At 38.9% G+C, this 20,420-nt stretch overlaps 2 protein-coding genes across 2 annotated transcripts in view; one reads left to right on the top strand and one right to left on the bottom strand.

Moving 5' to 3' along the window:
• Nucleotides 1–18,572, bottom strand: part of stx (ubiquitin-like domain-containing protein stuxnet) — a 34,396-nt gene extending 15,824 nt beyond the window's left edge. Inside the window, exon 1 of the mRNA XM_017146778.3 lies at nt 17,447–18,572. Coding sequence (XP_017002267.2) covers nt 17,447–17,787 — 341 coding nt within the window. The 5' untranslated portion in view covers nt 17,788–18,572. The remainder of the gene's footprint in view (nt 1–17,446) is intronic.
• Nucleotides 18,573–18,893: 321 nt separating this feature from the next.
• Nucleotides 18,894–20,221, top strand: LOC138913829 (uncharacterized). The gene is made up of 3 exons (XM_070218778.1): nt 18,894–19,048; nt 19,111–19,374; nt 19,428–20,221. The coding sequence occupies exons 1-3, from the start codon at nt 18,994–18,996 to the stop codon at nt 19,688–19,690; spliced, it is 582 nt and encodes a 193-aa protein (XP_070074879.1). The 5' UTR covers nt 18,894–18,993; the 3' UTR covers nt 19,691–20,221.
• Nucleotides 20,222–20,420: the final 199 nt, after the last annotated feature.

Genomic DNA, 20,420 nt, shown 5'->3' with positions numbered 1-20,420 from the left:
ATTTGAAGGTTACGATGGCCTATAAAAATCTCTTTAGCTTTACCTAAAAAGTAGGAACATAGTCCACATGCTAATATTTTTAGGTAACCCATTACCTAAATCTGAAATTTTAGTCTATTTAAATTTTTTAGGTCATACGTTACCTAAAAAATAGTCCCACATTTCTCTGGGTGTGGGATTATTTCGGCATTTTAATGGATAATATAATTAATTTGGCATTTGGTTTGTTTGCTTTGTGACAAGCTCTCTCTTTCCTTCTTTCCTCCAACGAAAGCGTTTTTACCAAATCCAAAAAAAGAAAAAAAAACAGCAAAAATACAATGGCAAAAAGAAGGAGTGTGGGATATTTTCGAGGCGTTGATTTGCTGCTGTCAGCACTTTTGCATGCGTAATTACATTTTAAGCGACATTTGAGTCCACTTTTTCGAGAACAATATTAACTAAACACAAACAAATCGATTATATTTAGAATAAATGAGGTTCATAATAAATAATATATTTTTGGAAAAAGTTCCTTAACACACTAATGGCATATTTCGAACTTTCAAACACTTTCATTGGTAATTGTTTTAATTTATTTGATTAACTGACCGCTTATAATCATAAGAAATTACTTCCAACTCGACTTCCCTTGAAAACATCGATATTATCGAATCGATATTGTGATAATATCGGAAATATCGATAACTTGGAGCATGCAACACTCTACTATTCTCTGAAAATACGTATATCTTGTCTTCCCTTCTTTTTATACAACATACCCTTCTACTAAATGAGAATTTAAAGGCGCACAGGTAAGAAATTAAAAGTTCAAGCACTTTACAGGTTTTCTTCCCTCTCCGCTGCCTTTGAATCAAAAGCATTGGTGCCAGTTGATTTCCATTCCGTTTTTTGTTCTGTTTTCTGTTCACTTTATTTTATTTTATTCCATTTCATTTTTGTTTTACTTTTACTCTGTAATTGCTGATTTTTGTCGTTGTTGTCGTCGTCGTCTGACGGTGGAGTGAAACAAAGTCAAAAGTTAAACGCTGTTGACACTTTTCAGTTGCTGAATTTCAATTGTTTTCTTTTTTGTTTATTTATTTTTATTTTTTTATTGTAAATTTTGGTCATTGCATTTTGCAGGTGTTAAGAGAGACAATAACAGAAGTAGCAGGCAGCTATAACAAAATGCCAACAGACAGACGGACAAATAAACAAACGAACATACAGCTGCCTCTTATTTGCTTCATTTCGTTTACTTGGATATAATAATACAGATATGGGAAACCGAAATCGAGAGGCTCTGGCATGAGAATTAACTGCGGCAAGAATTGTAAGAATTATAACATTTTGTATTGTTAATGATTTCATATACAATTTTGTGCATTTTTGAATTACTCAATTTACAAACAAAGTATGGTATTTTTATTTCGTTTAGATCTTTTATTCAGTTTTATACAATTTTAATCAATAAATGCTAATTAAATCTTCAATTTCAGCTTGGATTTGAGTCTTCCCTTCACCACAAAGTACAGTTGGCCCAACCGCTTTTTAACTTTTTCGGCCCTGAAGCAAGTCTTCCAATATACCATACGATATGTATATAATTACACGTGTGTACACTGTACATATTCAGGTATAATCAATGTCGGGCCTATATATAGACGGCGCTGCATTTGTTTTGGCTAGCAACTGGCAACGCAAAGCGGTAAAGCCACAACAGAAACGAATAAAACGCTGATCCGAAACATAAATCGAGCAATGGGCGGTGGGAGGTACATATAGACATACATATGTAAATATGTACATTCACATAAAGGGCGGGGAAAATACCTTGTCGACAGGTGGGGGCCACACAAAGGCAGATGAAGAAAGGGGATCACTTGTTTAAAATTACTTAACGTTATGAACCAAACACAGAGAGAAAAAGAGTTTCAAACGTGAGAGAGTTGGTTAAAAAATGTTGAAAAAATACTACGAAATGACTTATTTGTCCATACTATGGGTATAGTCCTGAAAAAATTATCCACGGATACTAAAATTGATTTGCTTAGTTGAGGATCCATCTGACTAGAATCAAATATTAGTGCAAAATCATATACAAATACGTTTTTATCAATTTTCAAGCGTTTTGGCAGAGAATTACCTATATAATAAATAAAGATAATACTGTTATAATAATAAAGTAATAGTAAGACTTAAAATGTTATTGTATTTTTTTTATTTTGAATGATATTTTGTAAATACCAAGAATATGGTCGGTTCAAAATCATATTGTTTAAACTGCATGTTGCGGCGAAGGAAAGGAAGACAAAGAGAGTGAGGGAGAGAGAGAGCTAGTTGCGGCGAATTTAGTGGCGATGCGGTAACCCGGCAACAACAACAACAACAACAACGGTAACAAGAGCAAACGAATTCAGGCAGCAACAAAAAAACCAAGAGCAACAACAATGGCTATTAAACGAGGCGAGCGTTTAATGACTGCATGCATGATTGATGAATTGATAAGATTTGGTTAGTTGGCTGGCACGAAAAGCGAATTTGGGTCAGCGAAAGGGGCGTGGCACGTCGGCGGCAGCAGCAGCAACAGCAACAACAATCGCTGCGGTTGCACGCAACGCTCAACTTTCAACACTCACGCACACACGCTCGCATGGAAACCAAAAAAAACCCAAAAACAAAACCCCCCGAAACGAAAACAATATGAATTTATTGCAACTTTAACAAAATTTATTGTTTTTCCAATTTTTGGGCAAATTTGTCTGGCGAATTTCGATACAATGGCAAATTTATTTAAACTACTAGAAACATAAAATATTCGTATTATAAAACCTTTAAACCTTTCTTTGTTTGTCTATTTGTTACTACTTTAATCTTTTCTATTACTCAGGTTTTTGGCCGACACAACGGAAATATTGATCTAAATATGGATTGTCATACCTTTCTGAACTCGTTATTAAATTTTCCAATCGATTGGCATTTAAACCTGAACATTTTATTTGTTAACCATTTTTCGCAAAGAATTATAAAAAAATTGAAAATTGGCCAAAATTTTATTTTTAAATTATATTAAATACTTAAGCTTGTTTTTTTAAACTTAGGCCGAAATGAACCCAAATGCAGTTAGTGCATAATAAGAAAATTCCTAAATTATTTAACAAGCATTTTCCACTGCGTTACGTAACGTAAGGTGGCGCATAGCGTAACGTGTCTGTGATTTTTCACCTCCGACAGCAGCAACATGTTGCAGCTGCTGCAGGTGCCAAAGCGAAAGAAACTCACCACAGCGGCGACTAACAGTAACAGTAGCAGTAGCAGTAACGTAACGTAAGGAGTGAGAAAGACGCGAGAGAGGAAATGTAAGAGAGATATGCTATAGATATGATATCCAATTAAAGAGGCCTTCATATTTATTTCCCATGCTGTCATAATTTTGGTCAAAAGTTGGTTTTCTTAAAGCTGTAATAGTAATACTCTTGCAAGAAGTACTGTAATCATATAAGTATTTTAATTTAATTTGCATTACTTGTATGTGTACCAACCAAGCATTTGTATATAAAGTTTCTTTAAAATCGTTCTTTAGATAGAAATCTATAAACTTTTTTAAAATTTAGCTTAAATACAAAATTTTATTTTGGTGAATATGAAAGCCAAAATATAATAATTCTTATTATTATTATTCAGAAAAAATATAAACTTAATTAAATTTATTGAGTATTCATATATCAAAAGATATTTTTAATGTAAAATATCTAAACAAAATTATTAAAAATGCTTAATTATATTTTAATAATAATGAAATCAATTGTAAAACAAATATTATAATTTTTGCCAAGAAAAAGGCAAACATAATCTAATTTACAGAATATTCATAAATTAAAATGTAAAATATCTACTTAGATTCTTGATTTTTTATGTTTTGTTTTATCTAAACATAATTATTAGGTATATAGCTAAACAGCCTTTTCCGTTTCTTTATGAAAGCCTCGAAAAAGGGGGTGTGTGTGCGTTTATTTCGTTGAGGTGTGGCTGTGCTTGGCGGAGTGTGTGTGTTTCTGTTTCTGTTTAGGCTTTTTGTCTGCGGGGGTGTCTGTGTTCCATGGTTTCAGTGTGTCTGTGCCTGTGCCTTTACGCAATAGGCAGCAGATGACGCCGACGACAAAAGCGACGCAATATGACGCGACGACGGCCAACAGAGGCAACAGCAACAGCAACAACAACAACAGCAGCGAAGGCCAAACGAGTTGGCTCGGTTGTTGGGTGGTGGGTGGTGGGGGGTTTAGGGGGTTAGGGGGAGGCCTGACCCAGACAGACAGACTGGAAAACTCAGGCATAGAAAATGCAGACATCAAATTGTACGAGCCAGCGTTAAAAGTTGAACGCTCTGGTACAGTAAAACAACAAGGAATCAAGAATTACTACAGATATTATAAATATATCATATTATATATTATAAAAATTATTAAAAAAAAAAAAAGAAAATCAAGTATTCCCAAACATAAATTTTTAGGACTCCATTTTTCCCTTATTATCATATTATTTAAAAAAATATAATACTTATTTCTTACCATAAAAGTATTTTATTCAAAAATTGGAATATAATATATAATTTAAGATTTCCGTTTCAGTTCTACTAATTTGACAATAGGATAAAAGTCCCTACAACTCTGCTGTAGGATAAATGATTTTCCTAAATATTTATGAAGAGCTAGCTTCCTCTCTCGTAGAACCTAACAAAACCCCTATTGTAACCGAAGCGTAACCGATAAGAAGGTGGAAGCGTGACACCCGCAGAGATCAGGGGTTATTCGGTATGGTATGCAGTGTTCTAGTATATGGCTACCTCCACGCTCTTCACACGATCTCTTCCCTCGTTCCTTTCCTGTAATTCCGACCCCATCCACGGGATGTAGGGATATATGTACATATACTTTAATAGGCCTTTGGTGGGGGCATTCAGCATTCGGTATTCGGCGTTCAACGTTTTCCAGCTATGTAATTTCAAACCGGGAACCAAGTGAATTGCCCTTTGTTGTCATAAAATTCCACCACCTTGCTGTATGGCGAGAACGTTGTGTGTGTGTGTGTATTGGGCATGCTGCGTAAATTATCATGTTTACTGCCTTTAAAGGAGGATGGGAAGAGGAAGAAAAAGAAGGTTCGGGGATTGAGAAGAAGAGAGAGCATACAACACAAGGACTCTCCGGCCATCTCCCTCACTCGTTCGCTCCTTCTCACTCGCTCCTTTGCACATGACGGTTTTGTAGTCAGTGCACAAGGGTAAAAGCCTAACCAAGAAATCAAAAAAAAACCAGAAAGGAAAAACGAAGTTATTATACCCTCGACAAAAAACCTCTTATATGCACCCTATATATCTTATATATTTGATCCTTGTTGCGTTTATAACATAAATAGATATATATAGTAACCTTTTTCATATATAATATCGATAACTAAACCCGATAACATATGCTTCAAAAAAGTGCTACAAAAATCGAATTAAGGGACTGCTGGAAAATAAGAAAATCTCATGGTAAAAAGGATAACAGCGAAGAGAAAGCGAGAGAGCGTCGCATAGGAAACTGGACTGAGAATTGAAAATGAGTAAGAGATTTTCCGCCAAGCAGAGAACTTCTCAAGGGAAAACGTGTGGCCAAAAAAACGAGGCACAAAAGAAAAAAAAGTCTGCAATGGTGTGTATCTAAAAAAATGCCACCTAAATGTCTGGTCAACATTTTTGGGGCTAACAAAGGGAAGTAAACGGGGGGTTGACTGACTGACTGGCAGACTCCCCTCGTCGAGTCAAGGGCAACTGTACACACGCCCAACCGCCACCCACCGCCACTTTAACTGTTAACGAAGGAACGAAGGAATAGAGAAATTCAAGAAGACATTCAAAAAAAGTTTAATAGGATTTTTTCCCAGTTGAAACCAAAATAGATGGAAAAAGAAGCAGTAAATCAGTGCATTTAATCAAGAAAATATTCAAGAGATTCTAAGTCGGTTTAGGTATCATATCATATCGGGGTTGCCATCTATGCTCCCCCGAAATTCCGGCATTATTCCCACCCTTTTTCGACAAAGTCCAGCGGAACCCGAAACTCTCTCAACCATCAAACGATTGCATAACCTCTTCTTTATTCTTGCTTGGTCACTTGTTTCCATTTCCATTTCCATATCAAGTTCAATTTCAATTTCGTTTTCAATCCTCCCTCCCTTTCACACGGAAATGTCAGCCCAGGTTGAGAATAGATATGAATTCGATTCGTTCTCTAATCTAGTTTCACATACAAATACAAGAAAATGTCATAGAATTTTTATATAGTATATCTGATATTTTTTTACTGTTCGATTTTTCGGTTATGCTGATAAATACTTTTTATTTTTTGTTATTGTTTTCTCATTCGTATTTTTATTTAATTTCATCTATTCAGCTGCTTTGTTTTCATTGCCCATTTCGCATTTGGCTATCGGAAAAACAGAAACGCGTTAAACGAGAATAAGTTGAACGGCAGCGGAATCTGAGACCGAATAATTTTCGACGCTGACGAATTATTTGCCGAAAATATGAGGAAGTATTTCTCATATTTGCTCGACTACGTCTGGTGTATATAGCAACAGATACAGATACAACCCGCACCGCACAGCTGCAGATAGAAACGTGTTAATTAATAGAATTTTAGAGGCTTCTTTGCCGCTCCAGTTGTAGATACACTATAGATACACTTTTCGGTGGGTTGGGTTTTTGCCAACTACATGTGATTGAGAGTGGGGGCCCCGTCGACTATTCCATAGATACTTTTGTACATGTGCGAGGGATGAAGATATGTACACGCGAATACTGCAAGTGGTGACACTTGGAATAGCCGTTGGCTATTGGTCACAAATGGTGCTATAAGAAAAGGTCCTTCCAATCCTGTAATTTAAGCCTCTATCAATCTCTTTACCAGTAAGACCTTTAATATTATTTATTTTTATTATTTTATTACTGAAATTTTAAATTTCATTTTTAATTTTAAAACAATTATTATTTTAAAAATTTTTTTAAAATATTTGATTGCCATGCTAAATTTTGGTATAGATACCTAAGAGATACTAAAGAATTTAAAGCCCAATCCCTTTTTTTGCACCACAGACTGGGGCTTCTTTCGTGGGGTTGAATGCAGCGCTTGCTACCCCTAAGGCTACTTTAAAGTCAACTAATCCTAACTTTGATTACCGTTCGTTCGTTCGTTCATTCGTTCTTTCGTAGGCTAAAATTGAGAACACCCACATAGCCATAAAAAAGCGGCCGCCACAGCCTGGTGCACCATCATCAACACCAGCAACCACAGCAGCCACCACTTTCGGCAACAAAAAGAGGCAGGCGCAAGAGGAAAAGGACGTTTGGCGATGGGAAAGCGGGAAAACAGAAAACAAAAAAAAAACACAAAATTTCCAGACCAGCTTTCACTTGAGCGAAGCTTTTCCTCCATCAGCCAAGCCGAAGCGAACCACCCACATCATAGCAACTTGGGGTTGCAACCACCGACCGCCGCTGTTGCTGATGAGTTTCATTAATTTCCGGACGAAAAGCTGCACCACCACAAGGGGAAACGGCGGATGGGACAGGATGTGGGATTAGAACGCCCCTTTTGACCGACCGAAACTGGTGCTGCTGGGTGCTGACCATATGGTTTATGGTCTGGGCCCAAGCCGAAAGCCAAAGACCCTGTTTCCGACTATGGACTTTACTGAATTTCAGGAAATCCGTGTATTATATCGGGAAAATAGAGTACGCCAAGTAATGAGCTGTTTTAGAAAGCATTTTCCAATCGAAATTAAAATATATGAATTTTTGGTTTGTTATAAATAATAGTCTTTACTGAATTTCCGGAATTCCGTGTATTATATCAGGAAAATATAGTACGCAAAGTAATGAGCTGTTTTAGAAAGTATTTTAATATCCAAAACAAAATATATGAATTTTTGCGTTTGTAATATTCCAAATGATAATCCCATTTTGAGAGTAAGAAATAATATCCATATCTCTTTCTGAGATCCACCCACCCACGTGGGAGGTGAGCATCATCATCAAGGCTGTCAGCTGCAGTTTCACCAGCGAAAACCCACCCCCTGCAGACAAGCCCCCTCCCCACCCCTCCAAAAACGCCCCTTTTAGCGATTCGGTTAGGCTTTGGCTTTGGGGAAAATCGGAAAGGGTTGAGCCAGCCAGCCGGGGAAAATGGAAATGGGTGGAAGAAGAGGGGAAAGCCAAGAGAGGCCTGAAAAATCGATGGCAACAGCTGAATCGCAGCTTTGTAGAGTCAACACATCGCATTTGCATGCGCCAAAAGGGGCGTGTGGAGGAGGAGGGGGCGTGGCAGGGGTTTAGGGGGAGGAGTGGGGATTACAGGGCAGCATCCACAACAAAGACAAATTAAACAAAGGAATCGGCGAGAAAGGGGGGAGGAGAGGAAAGGAGAGGATCGACGACGGCAGCAACAAACAACAATGAGAAATCACAGCAAGCGACTAAAAATAGCAAAAAGCAGCAAAGGCAAAAGCAAAAATAACATCACGCCCCCGCACATTGAAAGCGCCCCCCTCTCCACCTCAGCAGCCCACAAAACAAAAATCAGCAAATGCTTCTAATTTCGAACTATTGATTCAGAAGTCTCCAGCTATATAGCTATACTAGCTATACTACCTATAATATACTATATCCACCGGCTACCGGAAGACATTTGCGAAAGGGCAAACATTGAAAATACTAAAATCACAGTGGTCGCTCCGAAAAAGGATCCAAACAGGTATTAAAACTAGTCATTCTATAGTTTATTAGTATAATTTTAGGTATACAATTTTTTACAAAGAAATCATTAAGTACCTAAATATAAATATTAAAGTTCGGCTTTAAATTAAAATCAAATTCTTACTTTCAATTGCTGACAAAATCAGTTAAATATTTCATTGAAAATATTTCATAAATTTTTGGCAGATAATTTGTGAGATTATAAAGTTTCCGAAATGATTTTATAAAAAAAAGAATGATTTGATATGTAATTTCAATATAGATATAATCATAATATTTAGTTTCTAATAGATCTTATCAACTGATCTGATCTGATTAATTCAAAAAAGAATGATATTTACGGATTACAGAAATGCCATCTGAAGATCACTGTAACTGGATAATAGATGGATTGATTTGAAAGGGGAGATTCACTCATCGGATCTCTGGCTAAAGGCATAGAAACAACAACACCAACAACGATAGCTACAACTGCAATAACAGAACAGCAATGAAAACAGCTTTTTTTACGTACGTGTGGGGCTGCGCGCGCACACAAGCAAACAAAACCCACACACACATGAGAGCTTAGCAACAAAGAGCAAAGAGAACAATTGCCGGCCGGCCGAGCAAAACTGTTGATGGGGAAAAAAAAAGAGGGGGCGGTTGGGAGGTGGGTGGTGGTTGGGAGAGAGGGGACACTTCTCTCCGATGACGTTATTGATGCCGTAAGTTGTTGTTTTTTCACTCGTTTTCATGTTCGGTTGATCGTTTTGCATTGAAAGTAAATGCAATTGGACGACCACTTTTTTTGTGGAGCGCTCTCCGCTTAAATAATGAAAAAATTGAGCACTCGAAAAAATAGCTAGATCGTCTTTCAGATCGATATGATAAACATTTCTCTGTAAACTGTTTATTTATGATTGTTTCAAGCGCCCATTTAAATACGAAGACATTGTTTCAAATTTCCCCTACACATCCCAAGTTTCATAACGATTTTTATTATATTATCGGATCCTCAAAAAACCCTCGCTATTTATTTTCCGTGCAACGAATTTACAGTTTGCACAAGTGTGTGAGTAATTGAAAATTAGAATGAGTGTGTGTTTGCAGTGAGTGTAGGATGCTGCTGATGATGATGATGTTATTTAGATTCCCCTCAATTTGACAGCAAATGCATGTGAATGAAAACCAGAATCAAAGAATCGAGCGAGTGGTGAATGAAATCGTTATGAAGGGGAGAAAACGGGGCAAAAAGTCGGACAAAGTCGGCAAAAATGGAATTCAATCAGCAAATGAATGATGAAATTCTCATGACATTTTTGTTTTGTTTTTGTAATTCTAATTATAATACGAATTTTTTCAATCTAAAATTTTTTACTATATGTACTTGTTGATAATTTCAAATTCCTCAAAGTGTGACTAATTTTGCGCTGATTAATAATCGTAAGCACTCACAAATAAACATTAAATTGTGACAAAGCTCCGTTTTTTCAATGTCTTGGTAGAGTTAAAAAGTAACTTCATATTTAGCTATTCAATACAGGAATATCACTCGAAATAGACAACTATTTTTTCCAGTACTAGACAATTTTAGCATTTGAATTTTTCGCATTTTTGATTCTAAGATATTCTGTTGTTTGTTGTTTTCTTTGGTCATTTTCACTTTGAAAACTCTTTTAATGGCTGAACAATTGCGTTGAAACTGCAGCAAAGGATGATATAAAATCGGAAGAGCAAGGAATCGAAGAAGATATGTGTTAAAGCCTTTCGGTTAATCACCAGCAATTTCGATTTGCATTTTTTATGAGCATAAACAATGATTTTTGATGCGTTCGCTTCTTGGTGGTGGGTGGTGGGTGGTTTTCCCCTTTTGTGGCTCGATGGTGGTGCATTGACACATCGCCCAACCACTGAAGAAAACAGCAGGAAGAAAAAGTCATTGGTCTGGGCGCCATAAATAGACGGCGAATAAGTTTCGGGCATTTCGTGGATCTGCGCTCTTGCATGCAATTTGGCACAATTAAGGCGAGTATCTGCCAGATACAAGATACAAAATGCAAACACACCCGTCCGCACAGCCAGCAAACATGCAAACGTGCCGTTAGCTCAGATTTGGCCACTATTTAATTTTGTATCTTGCAGATACAGATACACACACTTGCACACCCAGCTAGGCGGCATAGGCATTAGATACACACACAACCGCAGCACCTTAAATAAACTTAAAAGAAGGCGACCAACCACCCAAAACAGCGCAGAGCAAAGCCAACCACCCACCCACTAAGACCCAGACCAACCCATCAAATGCACTGCAGGAAAAACTAGTACAAAGGGTGTTTATTTACATTTTATTGGATTATCTCATGGTATTGCCTAGTCAATGCCTCAAGAATTCGCGTGGCTTTTGCAATATCGTTAAAATTAAATATTCAAAGATGCCATTTTCTCGCAGTGTACTCGACCAGACCATCCCATTCATTCACCATTTAAACCGAAGCGAACTGAACCGAAGCAGAGCAAAAAGCGAACGAGCGAGCGAGCAAAGCACACATCCTCCCGATTCTGCGCTGCTTTCTATTTTTAATGCCTAGCAACTTTGTTGCACCAAGAGTTTCAGTTTATTCTAATAATTCAGTGGGTGGAAAAACGCAAAGCTGCTGCAGTGATGGGAAAATTTATTGAATGCGCCAGCAGCAGTGAAAAACGTTGATGATGAAGAAGAAGAGGCAGAGAAGAGGAAGCATTGAGGCGTGGCGCCATCTAGCGGCGAACAAAGCCAAGGCTAAGGCCTGAGGCCATAAACAAATGGGAGGCGGGGGGGTTCTGGGCAAATAACGAAGGGTACAAAATGGCAGCCAAGGGCCATTTGGAAAAAGGGGGCGGCACTTGTGGGGCTTGGAAATTGGCCAAAGGTGAAGGGGTGTGGGGTGAGTTGTGAGTTGTGAGGGGGGAGGTCAAGGGGAAAGGCAAGGGTGGAGCAGAGATGAAGCAAGAGGAAATGCGAAGGCAGGTGATGTGAACTGGTGGTGTTGGTGTATCTGTATCTCTGTATCTGTGCGGTGTTACTTTCCCAGTAACGAAACGAGTTTTTACAGGCACACACCCGATGAAAGGATGTAACGTTTAGGCCAGACCCAAAAAGTTTGGTAAAATGACTTAAAATTCAAAAAATAAATAAATAAGTCCATATATTCCAGAAAAACATTTTGTTTACTACTTGCTTTTAAGTTCCAGCATATCAAACATAATGTTCTTAAAGTTTTTTTTTATATTTTTGCCCTTTGACTATAAGAATAAAATTAGAAAATAAGTTGAAGTTTAAAGTTGAATTTAAAGATGAGATGGATACCTTGTAATCTCCTAAGTTGGTAAAACACAAAACTACGAATCTATTGCTAAGGTAATAACATTTTTTAGAGACTCGGTTAGTTTTGGATTCTGAAACAGGTAAACCTAAGACAAGTGATACATTTGGATAGTCTGGTGCTTCAGAAAAGGCCTTAAAAGTGTGGAAGACTTGAAGTGGGGAACTGACCGGGGAAGAGGAAGAGAGAGAGGAGCAGAGCGAGTCTTGTGTAACCTAATCTGCTGGCAGAGAGAGAGCGGTGAGCAAACACAGGCAAACAGTCGAGAGAAGAGACAAACAGACGGAAAGACAGCCAGACAGACAGAGACGGCGAGAGTCAAACAATGAGCAAAGCAAAAGCAAAAGCAGCGCAGCAGAACAAAGCACGCTTGTCCATACATATTCCAAACAAGATCTCTTCTCGCCGCCTAATCAACAACGTAAAATAATAAATAAAAAAGCAACCAAGAACTGCGCAGCAAAGGCAACAAAGAAATGTGCCTCGTTTTCACCCTTAACCCATGACAAAACAACCCAACCCAGTGAAGTTTGATCAAACATGTCAGATAAGAACAAAGATCATTTAGGAACCTTTCGTAACTGAAACCATAAAAGCAGTACCACCTGAGCGAGAGGGATATAATTGGAGAGACACGGAGAGAGAGCGAGCTAGCCACTAAGGCAAGCCCCAAAAACGCGGCCAAAACCCACCACTCGGCCCAAGAAACTCAACTCGGTGGGCTCAACTCAACATGCGTCAAAAGCCAAAATTCAACATGTGAGTGAACACAGGGCCCACCAAAAAAAATCACAAAAATCATAACCAAACATTTCTTTAATTTCAATTGAAGAAGAATTCGAAGATCAATGATCATTGAATAATATTTTTCTTTGAATAGTTTTTAATAGAAACTATTTTGTTTTTGTTTTTCTAATTCATTATATTAAAAAAATATTTAAATAAAAAATTTTTAAATGCCATGATATTTGAACTTTTTGTTTTATGCGCAGCTTATAGTTCGAGTTAGACGAGTTTGACTGTAGGCAGAAGGTAAAAACACACGCGCCGCTAGTTGATGACGTCTCTATGGGCAATGGGGCCCCGAAACATCACCGATTCCGATTCCCCTCGCTCTGTCGGATGCCCCACCTATTTCCTCTGGCTTTAAAATTAAAATTATGAAGAGAGACGGAGGAAAAAGCGCATACTAAAATTAAAACTGTTGATAATACAGGCCCCAGGGCCAAGCGAAATCATGGGAGGCGGAGGTGGAGGTGGTGTTTGCGTGTGCGTTGCTTTATACAATTACGTAGCACTATCTGAAGAACCCTAAGGTGACATATGGGGCGTGGGGAGCGGGACTTGGGCTTATGTCATACTATATAGCACACACCTTGGGAGTGCGCCACTAATCGGGGGGTGGAATGGGATGGGTCGGGGCAAGGGGCTAGCCTGATAGGAATGGGGACATCTAATCTGTTTGCATTATTCTGATACGACATTATTTCTCCTCTATTCGCGCTACTCTGTACATTTTTTTTCATAATATATCGAACTTTACTAATCGGACTAATGCGGGTTTTATTTACTTTGGCTTTATTCTCTGATAGCTATCTGGATTGGCACAACGCAATCAGTTTTATTTAATTTGTGAGCATCTATATAAGTGGCTTTTGGGCTGTTTCACTAGTACTTCAATATTATGTTACTTTTGTATGGGTTTGACTTGAAATCCGGTTTCTTGTTTATATGGAAACAGTTCAGTTCAGGTTTCTTTCACCACCACGTGTTAAAAGGGTTGATATTGCAAAAGACAAAGGAACATAACTTTTTAATGGGGTATAGCTATGGCCTTATCTTGTGTATATTAAAAATTTGAGTATAGAAAATTTCTTAAATGTATCTAAAGGAGATTTAGAAATTTAACAAAATATATGATTCCTGTTTTTTATACTTCTACAAATTTTCAAAATCATATTTTCAATAGCTTCAATTTTCTTAAAATATAATTGAAATCAGGTTTATCATAAAGACCACGTGTTTTAAAGGGTTGGCCCTTCGAACAGATACTCTCCCGCTTTTCCACCGTATTTTCCATTTGGCCAGTTTCCTTGTGGTCGGCCACCTTTTTCCACGCCAGTGATATGGATAGTAGATATATATTTGGTGACCTGGAGATTCGCGTTTGGTGGTGTTTGGACGCCTCTCGTCATTCATTTACCAGTTCGGATGGTGGTGACTTTGCATGCAGCACGAAATTCCCATTCTCATTCAGTGATGTGTGCAACATTTTGCCTTTTCGCTGCCCAGACACAGAAAGAAAAGCTGATATAATACGATGATCTATGAAAGTTCAATTTGATATCAATGTGTCCAAAGGAAAAAATTCACTGGTTAGCGGAGGGAGTCGAATCTTGACCTCTTTCTTATGTAGAACTTTAGTTAACTTTTTGTCTATAAGATTAACTAGGAATTTTACGTTTTAAGATACTATCTCAGGCCTCGATTTTTTTAGATTTTCTGTATGATTTTTCTTTTTGTGTAGGTTTTCCTCATCTGCCACTTCCTTTAGCTGGTGGTGGCTTCTTCTTTCTCCACTTCTGCTTCAGCTTTTTCTGCGGGCGGGTGTTTTTTCCTCCTTTTGGGAAATATTGGTGGTGTGAATAAGCTTTTACCGAAAGGCTTTTTTGCTTAGCCGGGTGGTAGGTTTTCCGCATCAGTCTATATCTACTTTATTTGGCGGGGGTGGCATCTATGGCTTCTTCTTCTTATTCGTCCTCTGTTTTTTGTCATTCTTCTTCTGCTTTCTGCTCCTTTTGTTGTTGTTGTTGCTAGGGTTATAAGCCAACATATGACATTCAGACAAAGAAGAAGAAGAAGCTGAAGAGACGAGGAGAGTCCATTTTCCGAATGTCCGATAAGCGCAGCCTGCCAACATCATCATCATCAAAGAAGAAGAAGAAGAAGAGGCGCAAGAAGAAGAGGCCAAAAGTGGGGGAGAGAGAAGGAAGAAGCAGCGATTTGATTGCAGAACAAAGAGAAGCGGGCACAAAAATCTCTGCCACACACACACACGCGTAGAAACGCAGAGGAAGATGAAAAAGAACTTCAAGTGGAAGCAGCAACAACAAAAACAAAAAACGAGCGGCAAGAGATGAGAGTAAAAAATAAAAAAAAACCGTGACGCCACGCCATTGCCCATTTGCTTTTGTTGCTTGCTGCAAAGTGGCATAAAACAGATGCAACAACACACGGCGAAGAAGAGGCAAAGGAGAAATTCTTATCAGTCAAGTTTTTTTTTTTTGATTTTTTTTTTGTAGTACCAGCCAGACAAAGGCGGAGCAGGCAGAAACCAAGAAAAAGGGGAAGGGCGGTCACTCCTCTCAATTAGAAATCTATTTGCAGAAATAAATGCAGCAGAGAGCGGGATGCAAAAGAGAGAGATGGCGAGGGAGAGAGAAGCCCGCATTGTTGCGAAGCCTCTGTAGTGCACCAATACACACATGCACGATAACCAAGCCAAAGGAATGCAGGCCCTTCAAAAACAACTCTTGACTTTACTAATTCCCACATTTCAAGATTTACCAATCTGAAATGAAAGAGATTTTTTTAAAATAAATTAATTCTTAAAAAAGTTTCAGCATTGAGATTTTTTAATGAAAAATGCAGATTTGAACGTTTGGATCACGCGTTTTAGAAGAAATATAAAAATGTAACTTCATAAATATACATTTCAGACAACCCTTTAAAACTTAACACTTTCGAATCGATAAAAAATGTCAACTAGAATATTTTCGAGAGTTTGATTTCGGGAGGAATTTGTATTCGAACCCTATTTTTGTGTCCAAATAAAAAATGTAACAGAAGTCGTAATAGTAACAGTGAGGCTAACAGCTGCATTAACATTAACAGTTGCGGCTAACATTTCACTGTTAACAGCACAATGCAACTAGTTGGAACAATGACGTCGGCGCTGGCTGCGCTGCCCCCTCTCCCTCTCTCTTTTTAATTTTCCTTTGGCTTTTCATTTTCTGCCTCTGCCGCTGCTTCTGTTTTTGTTTGGTTTTTTTGTTGTACCGTTTTTTGTGTTGCTTTTTTTTTGCCGGTTTTGTGTTATGCGCACATATTTTTACACTTTAATTTTGCCTTTTTTTTTGCGTTGTTTTGTATAAATAACAAATTGATTATGAAATCGCTGGCGAGCTGTGTGTGTGTGTGCGTGTGTTTAGATCAACTACCAATACACTCGAGCTCTTTGTGCTTAACCCTTCAAACATGCCATTATTTTGGAGGTTATATCAATAATAATCATAATAATAACGAGAACAGCGAGCAAATCAACTAAACAATGGCAGCTTGGCGACTAAACACACACACACACATCTCTATTTCTCTAACAAAGCTCAACAAAGGGGTTAGAAAGGGGCGCTACCGGGGGGGCGGGGCTGCGAAAAAAGATAACATAAACGATAATCAAAAGCACTTAACTAAACTCTAAGGAAGCCGAAGTTTCAATACCCTAGCAAAAATAGATTCTTTATTCCTTCAGTAACCCAATCTTTAAAAATAAACTGTTGATAACTTTTAAGCTGCTAAAAACATCTGTTTAAAACTATAATACAATCGCCAGGGGATCGAAACAGTTGGCAAAACGCAACAGCGGTTATTCACCAAGATGGAATTTCAATAAAAAAATAAAACTGAAAGAAATACTGAACTTTCAACCTGACTTGCAAGATTAAAATCTATTTCGAAACGTTATCAGTTATTCCTTCTGCGTAGATATTACCTCATTGGCACAATCATAAGAAATTCATGGCAATTTGCAAGTGACACACTTGTCACAATTTTTCAGGGGTGAGTTTTGCACTAGGGAGTGGAGTGTGCGATTCCATCTATTCTTATTGGGAACATAAAGGAATATTAGAACTTTGAAAACTGGCTATCTTAGTTTAAATTAGTGATATTGGAAATAGTGTCTCAATAATTTAATCTAAATATTTTAGATTTTATTATATAAAACGTATGTGCACAAAAAAAAAAATTTTTTATTTTAAAATGTTTATTTAATAGAGAATAGTTTTTGGGAAAATTTTAAAAAGCCCTATAAACTAGTCAAAATTCTTAGTGAAAATAGTGTTCCAAAGCTAAATATTTTCGATTTCTTTATATAAAACGTAGGTGCACAACATTTTGTTTTTGTATTTTAAAATATTAATTTACTAGAGTTACTTTTTGGGAAAATTGGAAAAACTGACAATGTTCTAGGATTAAAGCCTTATAGACCGGGAGGTCTGGGTTAATTGGGATTGAACCATCCTACAAAAGAATTTGTACTCACTTCTCGCGGTGCAGCAGACAGATGCGATCCTTGGCCACCTTGAGCTTCTTGGCGATGATCTTCTTCAGACTCTCGACGCTGATGTGCGGCTCGACGCTGACGCCGAAGTTGCCGCCGGTGGTGGTGCTGATGTTCAGGTTGATCGTCGTCATTGGGGATGCCACAACGGCACTTGTTGTTGTTGTTGCCAAACGCTGCAGGGCGTTGTTGTTGCTGGTGGTGCTGCTACCACTGCTGCTGCTGGCGTTGTTGTTGCTGCTGCTGCCACACCCAGCTGCTGCTGCTGTTGCCTCGTTTTGGCCATCGGCAGTGGCCGAGTTCGTGGCCGCTGATTTATCCATGTCCGGTGTTTTTCTTTATCTTTTTCTTTTGTATTTTTTAGAGGCTTTAGAGGAGTCCGTCTCTCACTCTCTCTCTCTCTCTATCACTCACTTGAGAGGACTTCACAGGCAAAAAAATAAAAGCAATATCTGTTGAAAATCGCGTAACGGCACACGCGGCGACTGCGGCGACGATAGCTCTCGGTTCAAATTGCCAATCGATTTTCTATACACACCACACCTTGCACACTCGCACTCACACACACGCAGGCGGCAGAGACACGCGCGGGCGACGTAACGGTAACCGTAACGTAACGCAACGCACACACAAACGCCGAAGCCGTGGCCGAAGAAGAAGAAGAGAGGCCGCTAATCGATTTTCGGTCTATCAGTTTGTGGGGTGGTGCGGGGGCGGAGGGCGGATTACGTGAGAGCGACGGCGGAACGACAGCAACAACAACGTAGGCGGCGGGGGAGGCGGTAAATCTGAATCTCTGCCCAGGTACGCATGTATGCGAAGGAGGAAGAGGAAAAAAAAACCCGATTTCGCTTGGCTATTGCGCTATTTTACTTTAGTGCTTGAGTCCCGGTGTGTTTTTCCTTTACTTCTTTTCTTATTCGTGTTTGTTCACCTCTGTTCAATTGGGCTGCTGCTCTCCACGCGTCTCTTGCTCTTGCTTTCAGTTAGTTTCTGCAACAACTCTGCTGGCACAACCACTACACACACACACACACTCGGCCTGGAGAGTCGAAATTTCGGCAAGTCAAGCGGCGCCAACCGCCAAAGAGCATCTAAAAGTCCGTCGGTCGAAAAAAAAAAATACACTCCGGGGCCCCGGGAAACCCACTAAATATGACCGGGGAGTATGGTCGCACTGTAAAGTGGCGTTTCTGGATTGCGGTCACACTAATATCGTATGCACACCTAAAATCGCTGTTGCAATTTTAAGCGGAGCTGTTTCCACAGAGAATCTTATAAGTTTAGTGGTCAGGCAAATAATAATAAAATAATTTGGAATAAATGTTTTCAGTGGCAAATCATTTCTGGCATTTCCGGTGTGCGGTCACACTATGGCGATAGTTTCAGTCAGCCCTGGGCAGGCACTATCGATAGCACCGATGGCCAGGAGGCGCCACAAATATCGATTTAAATCCTTCTCTTTTTAACGCAGCCGGTGTTGAAGTGTCAGGAATTATTGGAGCCGCAATTAAGTTCCCAATTTCACTATGAAATACGAGATGGACATCGACGACGTGGCTGGTGGAGTAGGAGCAGAGAGCGGTGAGTTTCCCTTAACCAGTTGCGATGGATTCTTCCTTTGGAAACGATTCTTCCACTTGCAGCACCACAATTGGTCAATCCGTCTTCCGGAGTTGCCCGAGTTCAGGTTCCGAATAGTGCCGGTCATTCCCAGCCAGAAATGGAAACCGATGGAGCAGGTGCTCCAATTGGTAATGATGAAGGCGATGTCGTCGTCAAGTGCATCAAGTTTCATTACGAGACTTGCCGCAACACCGCCTGCATTATTTGTTATCCTCTTCAGGGGATTATTTTCGGTTCTCAAACGAATGGATCGAATGGATCCCAGAATGCCAGCGTGCAAACTGGTAAGTTCCCTCCAGTCGATAGCGTTTCCATCTTCAGGAATCCCCTTTTCCAGATGAAACTAGTTCCAGGAATCCCGAACTGGATTCCGAGGTGCTGCATGCCAACCAGTGCAGCACATCGAACTGCCGGGTCTCCAACTGCACGGTGTTGAAAGGTGTGCTGGTCCATCTCAACAACTGCCGTCGTCCGGTCGACTGTCCCATGGAGCACTGCTACATGTCGCGCAAGGCCCTTTTGCACTACTCGGCCTGCACGAGCAGTGGCTGCCTTTGCTCCTACTTTCGCCGCGCAGCAGCCTGGCTCCAGCAGCAGTAGGATCATCAGACCTAACCCCAAATGTGGGTAACATAAGTAGGAAATTATATTCCTAAAATTACCAAAGAAGAAAACAAAAAATAGATATTATTACAAACGAATATTTGTAAAATATCGATATGGAATGCTACCGATATGTGATATTATGTGGTGATATTCCAGTACCTACACGATTTACAAAACTTGGAAAATATTTCCCTAACATCACCACACAAAAATTCTGTTAAAATATGGATATAGAATGCAAATATTTCTAGCAGTGATATTCCAGTACCTACAAACCGATTTACAAAACTTGGAAAATATTTCCTTAAAATTACCAAAAACAAATACCGTTAAAAACATGGATCTGGAATGCAACCGACCACCCGAATATTTGCATATTTCCAGCAGTGATATTCCAGTACCTCTAAAACGATTTACAAGACTGGGAAAATATTTCCTTAAAACTGCCAAATAAAAACTTATTATAAACAAATTTTGTTAAAAAACATAAATATTTGAATATACCACCACTGTGCCTAGAACGTGCGAAAGTTTATTCGATTTCTTGTTGTCTATTCGATTATTGGTGGTTATCAGGTGGAAAAATCAAGAGTTTTAAGTAAGGCGAGGGAAGAACTATTTTTTTTATATATGGATCTTGTTTAGGATATTTCCTAAACTAAACCAATTCGTATAACACAACAGCCGTAATTTGTATTATATTTTATTGGTAATGCAGGTATAG

Source organism: Drosophila takahashii, chromosome X (assembly GCF_030179915.1).
Source record: "Drosophila takahashii strain IR98-3 E-12201 chromosome X, DtakHiC1v2, whole genome shotgun sequence".
NCBI classification, from domain to species: Eukaryota; Metazoa; Arthropoda; class Insecta; order Diptera; family Drosophilidae; genus Drosophila; species Drosophila takahashii.
The sequence above is the reverse complement of the archived record's forward strand: the minus strand, read 5'-3'. Positions and strand labels throughout refer to the sequence as shown.

Excerpts from the sequence above, each read along its gene's own strand:
- LOC138913829 (XM_070218778.1), top strand. The coding sequence starts at position 18,994 with ATGAAATACGAGATGGACATCGACGACGTGGCTGGTGGAGTAGGAGCA. Across the intron at positions 19,049-19,110 it reads TGGAGTAGGAGCAGAGAGCG|CACCACAATTGGTCAATCCG; the intron begins GTGAGTTTCCCT and ends TTCCACTTGCAG. Across the intron at positions 19,375-19,427 it reads GAATGCCAGCGTGCAAACTG|ATGAAACTAGTTCCAGGAAT; the intron begins GTAAGTTCCCTC and ends CCCCTTTTCCAG.